This window comes from Salvelinus namaycush, unplaced genomic scaffold (assembly GCF_016432855.1).
Source record: "Salvelinus namaycush isolate Seneca unplaced genomic scaffold, SaNama_1.0 Scaffold1147, whole genome shotgun sequence".
Lineage (NCBI taxonomy): Eukaryota > Metazoa > Chordata > Actinopteri > Salmoniformes > Salmonidae > Salvelinus > Salvelinus namaycush.
Window position 1 is genome coordinate 9,307 of NW_024057839.1, and position 12,333 is coordinate 21,639.

At 43.5% G+C, this 12,333-nt stretch overlaps 1 protein-coding gene across 2 annotated transcripts in view; it reads left to right on the forward strand.

Moving 5' to 3' along the window:
• Positions 1 to 4,633: 4,633 nt before the first annotated feature.
• The window catches only part of LOC120035908 (nuclear factor 1-like), a 43,791-nt gene continuing 36,091 nt past the window's right edge, over positions 4,634 to 12,333 (forward strand). The window contains exon 1 of one of the 2 annotated variants that reach the window (XM_038982374.1): positions 4,634 to 4,821. In XM_038982374.1, the coding sequence (XP_038838302.1) occupies positions 4,777 to 4,821 (45 nt within the window). In that variant the 5' untranslated portion in view covers positions 4,634 to 4,776. The remainder of the gene's footprint in view (positions 4,822 to 12,333) is intronic. The other variant, XM_038982376.1, reaches the window with a different exon arrangement.

Genomic DNA, 12,333 nt, shown 5'->3' on the forward strand with positions numbered 1-12,333 from the left:
TGGAGGGATATGAATAGCCTTTGTTTTCACCACAACTCAGGGTTGTGTGGTCTGCCAACGTCTGGCTCTTATTATGGGCTTTGTGTCGGCACTGCAAGTGGTGCGCACGTGTGTGTGTGTGTGTGTGTGTGTGTGTGTGTGTGTGTGTGTGTGTGTGTGTGTGTGTGTGTGTGTGTGTGTGTGTGTGTGTGTGTGTGTGTGTGTGTGTGTGTGTGTGTGTGTGTGTGTGTGTGGTGTCAGAGGGCATGTACAAATGCATATATGTGTTAGTGATTATGTTTGCACTTGTGTGCTTATATTATATAAATATAATCTCAGTCTACCAGGTAGGCTTTTTCTGTGGATATATACAAGGAGGGGGGTGGGGGTGGCGGCCAGGTTGGCAACAATGTGTGTGTTTCTTTCTCCTGGTCTATCCGGGAAAGTTGTGAAATTGAAATAGGATTTCACAGAACTGTGCAGCTAGCTACCTGGCTGTGGGATTTGGGCTCCAGTTTAACTAAGTGGAGTGGAGTGGGTTAGCCTGATCCAATCAACCACAGCAGAACTGGAAGGAAATGGAGCTGTATCTCACACACACATACTGGAGCACAGACACAACACACACACACACACACACACACACACACACACACACACACACACACACACACACACACACACACACACACACACACACACACACACACACACACACACACACACACACACACACACACACACACACGTAACAGGCCCTTGCCAGAGCCTTCCCTTCCTTTAGAATACAAATTAAGCTTCTCTGAATACAGAATAGTTAGTACACTTCCCCTCTGAATACAGACTAGTTAGTACACGTCCCCTCTGAATACAGACTACTTATTACACTTCCCCTCTGAATACAGACTAGTTAGTACATGTCCCCTCTGAATACAGACTAGTTAGTACATGTCCCCTCTGAATACAGACTAGTTAGTACACTTACCAGACAGAAGATATATCAGCCTCCATCCAAGATGTAGACAGGATGTATTGAAACTTGACTTGAGTTATTTGCATGCAAACTGTCATTTCCGTGTGGGAATTGGAAATGAATACAGGTGTAGTTTTCTTTTCCATTGAAGAAAGCAACAATCTCTAGTCTTGTCTTGGGGGTCTATGGGATAACATTCAAATGTAAACAAATTGCAGGACGGAGTTTGGGAACCCTGTTGTAGGGGATCATATTAAAATGTAATCAAAGCTCTGATCGGTGCCAACCTCATGGTGAGCAAGGTGGACAATAGAGTAATGAACTGCCTGTTCATAATCCTTCTGTGGTTGTTCTTTAATTGTTTCTTGTGTTCTGTATGTTCATTTGTTAATCTATAATCAAAATGGGAGAAAAGAAATATGTGAGGAACAGAATGTTTCAGTAGTAAAACAGAAAGGCGTTCTCTATAGTACCAAATCCTTGAACAGGAGCTGCTTTTCCCAGAATTATTCAGACTGCTTAACGATAAGGCTTAAACTACTTGTAATGTCATTCACTAGTACACCACTGCAATTTAGGCCTTCAAATGTGATGTGTGTGTTGTTATGTTATGTTGTGTTATGTATATAAATCCAATCAACAATGAATGAATGAATTATTGCGTTTCAGGCCACTGACACGTACCTGGTGAATGAAGACCCTTCCAGAGGCCCCGGGATGCCCGAGTGTTTCCTCGTGTCTGATTCCTACAGGGTACGTACACACACACACACACACACACACACACACACACACACACACACACACACACACACACACACACACACACACACACACACACACACACACACACACACTATATCTCCCTACTACCTGTTACCTTCACTACAACTGCCACTATAGTTTTTTCTTTACCAGGGCCCAGAATATATATATTTATCAAAATATTAATGAATATTTATCAAAATATAAATATATCAAAATATGTCAGGTCATTCCATGATATGGCCATTGCATCATGGAGTGAAAACGTCCACAACATGTTCAGCATTCAAAATATATAATGCACATATTCATATTTCATTTATACACATATCCTACTTACTATTCACAGTATTGTACACTGTTTTCCCTTCTGTTACTTCTTTACTTTGACAGTCTGAGCCTTGTATATTCACATGTACATACCTGGGACTATTCTACATGTCTACATGTGTAATGTCTCTGCACAGTAACAGAGACATTACTGTTTTTGTCCTCGCTACATCCCCTCTGCTTTTCTTTCTGAAGGTCTCTGACTCCAGCCACCTGTCTGGCACATTGAGCGTGCTAATGATTTAATCAATATGCTACATCACTTTCCAGTATGTAATAGCCAAGCCACAGGCGATGGTAAACAGCAAGTATGCATACTGCCGTACCCCTTCAGTGTGTAGAAAGAAGAAACGGCAAGGCCCTAACACACACACCCACACACCAACCGCGAGGCCCTAACACACACACACCAACCGCGAGGCCCTAACACACACACACACACCAACCGCGAGGCCCTAAATATCGTTAGATGACATATGGTTTTCCCATGTGCTTTTTAATGGCAGATTTAGCCTGTGGGTTTGGGAGTTTGAGGTAACTTACTAACGGTGAAAACGGGTTGTTTGATGCATGGGAGTTTGTGTGTTTATGTCTGTGTGTGTGTGTGGGAGTTTGCATTGTGGGGAGAATGGAATCAGAATTCAGAATTCCCTTCGTTTTGGGGCTCTAGAACTCCTGGGTTGTTAGTGGTTGTGGTGAGAGGATATGTTAAGACAACAACCTGTGATGAATACAGAGATGGCCTGCATCCCAAATGGCAACCTATCCCCTACACAGTGAACTACTTTTGTCCAGAACGCTATGGGCCCTGGTCTAAAGTAGTGCACTATATAGGGAATAGGGTGTCATTTGGGTCACCGCCAGAGAGAGGGATTGAGACAGCCAAGGAGAGAGGGAAAGAGTGAGAGCCAGAGAGAGAGAGGAATAGGGAGCCAGGGAGAGAGATGGAGAGGGGGAGATGGAGAGCAAGAGAGAGCGAGAGAGAGAGACAGAGAGAGAGAGAGGGAGAGAGCCAGAGCACAAAGACTAGGAGTTGTTGGGCCTGTGCCGCAGGGTGTGGTGAGGAGAGGGGGATTTGGAATTGGATCCCCCTCTTTCTGATTTCCCCTCACTTTTTCTCTCTCTGATTCTCTCAATCTTTATTTCTGTCTCTTCTGCTCTCTTTAATTGGCCACAGTGTGGTGTAGCATAGTGTGTGTAGGTGTGTGTGTGTATGAATGCGTGCGTGCATATGTGCATGTTCTCTGTAGGGGCTGCATAGCATTCCTAATGCACAGTGCTGCATGGGGCTGAGGTCTTGTAAATCTACTGGGCTTCAACGGCTCCCAAAAACTCAACTTGGCGCTCGTGCTCCGGGGTTACTTCAAACCCTCCAAAACCACACACACACACACACACACACACACACACACACACACACACACACACACACACACACACACACACACATACAAATTGAACACATTCTCCTATCTCACCTCAAGGGTGAATTGGCGGGATGCAGGAGAAGCAGTGTAATTGACAGTGTGTGTGTGTGCATCATATTCGCTCCCTGCAGCTATACATACAGAACGTGAGGTTGACCCGAGATGATCAACCAGCTGAACATGGACCAGGGTGTTTAAGGATAAGCCAGTCAGTCAGCCACCCAGCCAGTCATTGATTAAAAACAGAACTATGTTCTCTTCAGACAACACAAGTCCAATTGTGGCTGACTCTTAAACAGTCTTTCTATTAGCCTGTAGATGACTATAACAGAAGGCTGGGGTTAAAGAGGTTTGGTGTTCTGTAGTTAGGTCCCCTTATACATATATACAGTAATAGGATATTTCACTGATGCTTTTATACAAAGTGACTTACAGATGTAGGATCTTAATTTGATCACTCTTTTGTTCCTGATAATTTTGTATTGTGACAATATAGGTCGAATTAAGATCTTACATCTGTACATACATATAACCACTACCAGAATAAAAAATGGTAGGCTTACGTAATGTTCAGTGGCTCTGGTAGTTGTGAGATGGGCGGTTTGTAAGTGCTGGCCACCCCTGTTTGATTGGAGTGGTGCTGTCTATACCCTATTGTTCGAGTGGCTACACTTTATATTACTATGTGTGTGAGAAAGATGTTCAAATGCCTGTCACACACACACACACACACACACACACACACACACACACACACACACACACACACACACACACACACACACACACACACACACACACACACACTCAAATGCACTAATAATGGGTAATGTGCATGACTATGATGAGTGAGGGACCCTGTAATTTGACCAACCTGTCTTTAACAGCCAGTGAAATACCAATTGACAACTTTAAAACATGATGGCAAGTAAGGACTTGGCAGTTGGCACGATCAGGGTTAGTAGCTGTTTCAACGTTATAATTGCGGTCAATGTTGGTTGATGTTTTAAGTTTTATTTTTTCTCTATCCAACTCCAACATGATCACATCTTTATAAAGCGTGACGATTTACATCTGAATATTTGATAGGGACATGGAGGGAGAGAGAAGGGGGGAGTGTGTGTCAGAAAGAGTTCACAAACTTTCCCCCAAAGTTTGTGTAGGCTTTCACTTTCAGCTCTCGAGGCGGGGTTAGTGGTACGGCATAGAGTGAGCGCGAGGGGCACAGCGGAGCGTTTTGCAATGCAGTACCACATGCAGCGGACTTCCAACTTCTACCCAACTTGAATAAGATTCCACTTTATGAACTCTAAAATAACCATGTACTCCCCTTACTGCTTGACACAGGTAAAAACTCTACTTTTCTTTGGTATCCTGTCTCCACTTTAGCTCTCCGGATGTTGTTGGTTTTTAATGTTGTCGTTGTCCATGTACGGTGCCGCTTGTCAATAATTTGGTTTTAGGGACCTTTTCGCTATCCGCTCGTTTCAGATGGTGTGTTCGGCTTCTCTCCGCTCTCTGTCCCTCTTCCCCTTTGATGGCATCTCTCCAACAGGCTTTCTTGTGCGTTTCATTACACATGGTTAGAAGAGAAAATGGCGCTTCTCCTGAATCTATTTTATATCAAAAGGAGGGGAGAGAAGAGCTCAGGAGGGAATGGGGCTCGCGCTATGTCTACATTGGTCGCCTGTTATGCTGTCCTATAGCTGTTTAAAAACACAACAATTACACAACAATATCATCTAAGTAAAAAGAACCAGCGTTGAATGTATTAGTTGTGGAGTGCTTTTCCGTGGAAATTAACGATCTTTCTAACTTTGTTGCGATAGTTGTGGTGGCTATGGAGGTGTTTGAGCGACTGTCACTGTGCTTGTCATTCAACCCACACGACAGCTGTAGCCGGGCTCTCAGCTTTAGGCTTCTGTTCTGTTGTCACATGAAAATGCCCGTATAGAGTTAGTTGAAATATAGTTTTACATTTCCAATCGATAAATGTAGTTTTTAGGTTGATAATGATAGAAGGAAAGGTGTATTATTTCGGAGGACGGCGGGGAATGCATGCCCGTTTTCCCTCAATATTGGATTGTGTTGAGGTCACAATTGTAGCACGTATACTTGTAGATTCCGTGTATGTAATCGAGTATGGGGAATGTTATCGGCCTGTAGTTTTCTTTAATTTGACACACAACTGAAGCAACCTCACAGGCCTAGACAATGAAGGGAGAAATATGCCATTTAACTATGAGGACTTTATAGACCTTTGACAACTGACTGTGTAGGCCAGGTGAGTACATTTGTAAAGGTTGCTTGTTTTATTTTAGTTGATATTTACTTGTTTAACGAGAAACCTTTACGTCAGAATACGGGTGAATACATAGGCCTACATGAGGGAGGTTGGTTTTGATGTTCCTTTTGGGGTTATTGTGGACGGCAAAGGCAAGACATTAAATGGCAATGCCGTTGTGCGTAAATTTAAGGTGGTATTTATTAATATAGGCCTAACATTGAGGCCTTTCCCTCCGTTGGTTTGGAATTCAGATATGTGTTGACAGTGGTTGGAGAATAAAGTATTGTAGGCTACATTTAACAATTATATACTGATACAACATGTAGTATTTTAGAAATAAAAAATATGGCACACAAGGAAGCGATTTTGGATCATATGCTTGGCTAATGTGTTTGTGCATTTGAAACAGTTTTGTTGCTGACAAGTCATTGCATTATATGAAGGCCTATTTATCTAAATGGAAATTACTAATCTGAGTGACTGTTTGATTTATTTCAGATGAAAATCTTAAAATTAGGTCACAGTGCAATTTACTGGCCCGTTTTACTGGAATCAGTTTCGTAGCCTCATGACAGCAGGCCTATGCTGCTTATATGCATATGAAATAACAACAGAACAAATATTATTTTATTAATTTACTTAAAAAAACATGCAAACTTTGATTAAGAATTTGGATGTGTATATTTGGACTTCACTGTAGCCGTCTGAGAAAAACTTTGAGCGCTCACGGAGCGGTGCGAATTTCACCTTCAACTGAGAAGTGCAGGGCAGGACCGGCAGGACCGAACTTGTTTGCCCCTTGAAGCTCGACGGAAGTAGCTTACAGACAGACAGTAGGCCTATTATACACTTAGATTTGAATATTGCCTTAAATTTCACAATCTCAGCACTCGTTTCACTCTTTTCCTTTGTCTGGTGGTCCCATAGGCAGTAAACTGTAGGGCTACCTCTTCTAAAAATGCATGACTATTATAACGTTGATTTTTTTTTTTTTTTTTTCAGTGTTCGTCTTGATATTCTATTTTGTTTAGTCTTTTACCACTATTATTGTATGCCTAACTATAGCCTATATAGCCGTGCAGTGGGCCTATAGGTCACGGAGCCTTAGCTCTTTTCTCAGTATAGCCTATATGCCATACTTGTGGTTGAGGTTGAATTGTACATTTTTTAATTGCATCTCTGACTTAATTTTAATAGGATAATTCACGCAATGAATATTATTTTACCAACACGCAAGTGCTTACACGCATAAAAGTCCAGATTCCAGACGCGGCCTTCTCAGCTTTGCAAGTGTTTTTCGAAGTCCCATGAATTAATGAATGCCCTTCGTTATTTTAATTGGACTTAATAGCCTACTTTAACCATACAATTGGATGTGTTGTTGTCGCTGTAATTTCTATTCACTTTCTGTAACAAGTGTTCAGTTTTTGAATTAGGCCTAAGGAACAGTAACCGCATGTTTGGCTGGAGAGAAATATAGGCCCTCTCTGTCAGCTCTTTGTAGTAGACACAGTCAAATCACAGCTTCCACTGTGGAAGAAATGTCGGTCTTAAAGAAACGTATTTCTTATACAAAATCATAAACAGCATTAATTATTTCTTTAAAGATAGATATTGTCGTATGGGTCAGCTGGGGTCAATGTAATTTAGCTTGTAAGAGTTCAGACTTGGCATTATTTAATTTGTTTATGTTTTATTTGCCTATACATTTATTCAGGGCACTTCTTTCAAAAACTTCATATTTAGTTAAGATATATTTCCAAGCCAAGTGCATATGGGGTTGAGCTCCGCGCGCACCATGTTTCTCTTTCTTTCCATTAATTAAAATTAATTGGCTACAGATCCGCCGACATGAGCCGAGCAGCGCGGCGAGCGCGTGCATGCTGCCAATATGCGCGTACATGCTGCCCATATGCGCAATACATATTGATCTTGTTAAGCTTCTGTGAGCTGATTTGTTTTCCTCGCGACTGATAGATTTTTCACCAGTAATTGATTTGTCAGCGTTATAATGATCTGATTTAATTTAAGTCTAGTAGGATATTCAGTATTTGCATTATAAAAAGGCAGTCAAAGTTGCTTGGCCTCAAGACATTATGCAGATTATTTGGCAGTGAGAATATGAAAGGAAATACATGATATATTTGTCTTGCCTGTTCCAATATTATATGTTTGCAAGTTGTGCAAATTCGTGCGATATGATCTTTTGACTAAAAAGTTCCCTGCAAGCGTTGAGCAGAGTTTGCAGAGGGCCAATTAACCTTGGTTTTCCGGTGAGTGGCAGGGTGCGCGTGAGAGAGAGAGTGTGCTTATCATACCACCCGCGGGAATTATCCTCGCGTTCCTCCGGAATCAACCATTTTGTCTGGAGATTGTCTTTACATTTTCTTCGATTTAACCATGTTGTTAATAATGAAACAATCAGCAGTGGGGACATGTGGTAACAAATGTAAACAATCAGTGATACATTATTAATGAGGATAAAAGCTTTGTTGGAATGCACATGCTTAGGTGAGGGACCTTGGGCATGACGCGTAATGGACGCGAAGTATGGATAGCCAAATCAGTACATTTGCAAAGTGGCGCTGGGAGGGTTTTTGAGGAGGAATATGGCAGTGTTTTATGCTTTTTGTAGGGAGAGGAGGGAACCATTTACATAAAGTTTTTATGTAATGTGTTTGGATATCAATTATTGCTTCAGTCTCCACTCAAGTTTCCCAGAAAATTTGATGTCTAGTGCAGGCTAGACTGCGTCGAGTCTGGATTTGCTTGCGTTTTCACGAGGCTTCCGCAGTCTGCCTTTTACGCACAGTGCCAACCCATGACGTTTTCTGCTGCTCTTGATAACAAAATACTTAACTCTTGCTGGATATGAGTTTAGTTGTTGGTCGATTTAATGTTTTTTTTTTTAAATGTATATATTTTATGGTTAGTGTATTGTCCACTTGTTTTAGAATTGATTTCAAGATCAAATGCGTAGGCTTACTTAAAACGCACTGAGCCGTGTGTGGCAATGAATGCCCGCGTTATGGTCGACATGAAAGAAAGAAATGAGTTTAGGCCAAACATAGCTGTGAGCATTGGGTAATGTACGTTTGGTGATAGAGATGATGTCATAATTATCTCTCAAACAATATTGTAGTTGCAGTTTGATTGCGTGTGAAGGGAAAGCAAGGACACCGCAGTATGTGTGTCCATATTAGTGTGTTTGGGAAGCGCTACCACGAGATTTGGGCAGGTCAGCGCACAGGGATAAATGTGCAGGGCCAGCTCTAGCCTTTTGGGGGCCCTAAGCGAGATATCCTGCAATTGTACACATTTTGCCATGGGGTGGAGAGACATTTTTTAAAAGTTTTAAAGCGGCGATGTCACGTCTGCCTGGAGCCAGCCCAGTCAGTGCTTGTAGGTTAACCCCTTCCTTCATCACTTCACTACTGGAAGCACCAAACTATTGATTCATCTCAATGAATGATTCAGTAGTTGATGATGATGTCCTTATTTATTATGCAATTTATCAATATGGAACAGTTGAGAAATCACAAAATAAAATGTTTGTTACATGTCTCATTTTTCAACTATTGCAAATAGATTAATTTGCCTTCACTTTTAACTTACAGCTTGCCATGTTAGATAGATATTGCCTGGCTACCCAAACGCCTTGCTCCGGCCAAATAATACGCCACACCCATGGACGTTAGTTTATTCTCCGCAATGAGTCTGGATCTGAGTACCTCCCCTAGACCGTGAACACATTCTAACCATTCTGATTGGTCCCAGAAACCGATGGGTTGGGCCAGCACCAGAAATACATGTGGGTAAAGCAGCTTTTAGAAAATTCATCACTGGCTTTGATACTCTGATTGGTTAGAAATGATCCAATTGCTGAAGACTTTGTTTTGTCCAACACTCCTCATTTTGACATCACCACAAAGGACTTCAATGATGGCAGTCTCCGACTGAAGTATGTAGCTAACATAGAGCAGTGGAAGAATTCAGTTTGAGTCGTCAGGTAAAGATAGATAGGCCTTAGTCCTGATGTCAGGCGGTAAGTCTGTCAGTAGTGTGAGTTATTCTCACCCAGTTTGTCCTCCAGGGACCTCATGCGTCAGCGGTGGGTTTTTGGTTACACCAGCACCGGATGGTGACTGGAGTGTACGGTGGTGTTGGTGTAAGCCGAGGTGGCCTCCCTTGATCCGGTAACATAGCCTACCAAGCTGGTAACATCGTTCCTGCCGTGGTGTCACTTTTCACCCCACCGACACCGGGACAGGAGCTGGTGTTGGACATAGAAATATAATTATTAGAATGGGACCCGAGGCCCCTCCACCTATCAGGGAACATTGACTTGAATGGAGATGCCCATTCTAGTCGTTGTATTTCTATGATGGTGGAGCTGAGAATAGGCATAGAATGCCCCGGCGCTGCCTGGCAGGGTGACACCCATCTCCCGCTCTGCCTGGGATCAGCTCTGCCTGTGGTCAGCTCTGCCTGGGGTCAGCTCTGCCTGGGGTCAGCTCTGCCTGAGGTCAGCTCTGCCTGAGGTCAGCTCTGCCTGAGGTCAGCTCTGCCTGGGGTCAGTTCTGCCTGGGGTCAGTTTCTGCCTGGGGTCAGCTTCTGCCTGGGGTCAGCTCTGCCTGGGGTCAGTTTTGCCTGGGGTCAGTTTCTGCCTGGGGTCAGCTCTGTCTGGGGTCAGTTTTGCCTGGGGTCAGCTTCTGCCCGGGGTCAGCTTCTGCCTGTGGTTAGCTCTGCCTGGGGTCAGCTCTGCCTGGTGGGCCCTGTGCTAGTACATATGTTCTATGTGTATAGGACTATGTCTGTTATATATACTGCAGTGCTTGTAAATGTGTACATTTACTGCACGCTTGTACGCATCCATGTAATAATACATGTATATTCATTTACTATACTGTATGCACAATGAGAAAGAATGTACATGCATATATACATCGCCACATTTAAACAGAATTCTCCATGTCTACCACTGGTAACCTAATGATGCAAGCACTAAAGTCCCAGCTAGCTGAAGTCCTGTAGGATACCTTGTACTATATCTCTCATCCCGGGCCGGGGGCCGGGTGGCGGGGGTGGCCAAGCCGGGTGCATCTCCTCTCCTCCTGCCTTTGAGGAAGACGAGTTAAATCCATCCTCTGTTCATCTGTTTATCTGTGCAGTCTTCCTGACCGCCCATGGAAAATGGATTTACCACACTTTACCGCTGCCGCTCCACAATCACCATGCAGCACAGGATAATAGGTTGCTGACTGTCCCGTGTGTGTGTGTGTGTGTGTGTGTGTGTGTGTGTGTGTGTGTGTGTGTGTGTGTGTGTGTGTGTGTGTGTGTGTGTGTGTGTGAGAGAGAGAGAGTGTGTTTGTGTGTGTGTGAGAGAGAGAGAGAGAGAGAGAGAGAGTGTGTGTGTGTGTGTGTGTGTGTGTGTGTGTGAGAGAGAGAGAGAGAGAGAGAGAGAGAGAGAGAGAGAGAGAGAGAGAGAGAGAGAGAGAGAGAGAGAGAGAGAGAGAGAGAGAGAGAGAGAGAGAGAGAGAGAGAGAGAGAGAGAGAGAGAGAGAGAGAGAGAGAGAGAGAGAGAGAGAGAGAGAGAGAGAGTTTGTGTGTGTGTATCACACCCCAACCCCCCAGCATGGATTAGATTTTGGCTGAGCCGTGGCCAGTGGTAGCAGGCAGCCCCTACAGCGGTCTGGTGGCGGTCTGCGATATACTGCTGTGGAACACACACACACACACATACATACACACACGCACGCCCGCACGCACGCACACACGCACACACACACACACACACACACACACACACACACACACGTTCCAGATATACATAGTGAGGATTGTGGTGGAGGGAAGAAGTTAACTATAATCAGTTCAGTATGGTACAATGTGTGTGTGTGTGTGTGTGTGTGTGTGTCGATACGATAGAGAGAAGAATAGATGACAAACAGCCGTACCCTCCTCTCCTCAGCCAAGCCAATCTCACCATGGGAAAACACATTTTATATTCAATGTGAGATATGGTCATTATAAGGCACCTATTTGCTTAGTTTAAAGATTCGAGATGAGGTGTGTTGTCGAGCTCTGAAAAACCTAATCATTCAATTCACTCATGAGTTCCCTCTGTAGGGTATTAAATTCTATCAGACATCAGAACCAAATGTACACACATACCAATAATGAAACGGTGTAGATAGATGAAGGCCACAGACTTTGGCTGTGTCCAAAATGGTTCCCTATTCTCTACATTATGCACTATGGACCCTGGTCAAAAGAGGTGCACTATTTAGGGAATAGGGTGCCATTTGTGAGGCAGCCTCTGAGTCTGAGCCAGACAGACCAGCCTGCTTTTGCCAACTACCAACCAGGAACATACATAAGGTAAGGAGGGAGAGGCTGTGTCCCAAATGCCACCCTATTCCCTAAACAGTGCTCTACTTTTGACCAGGGCCTACAGGGAAAAGGTTGCCATTTGGGACGCTGCTAAAGTCTGTGATTCTGCCAAGTTGGAGACGACTTTCAGAAGACATGATAACGGAAAGACGTAACGAAAGACGTGAGGGATGAGAAGA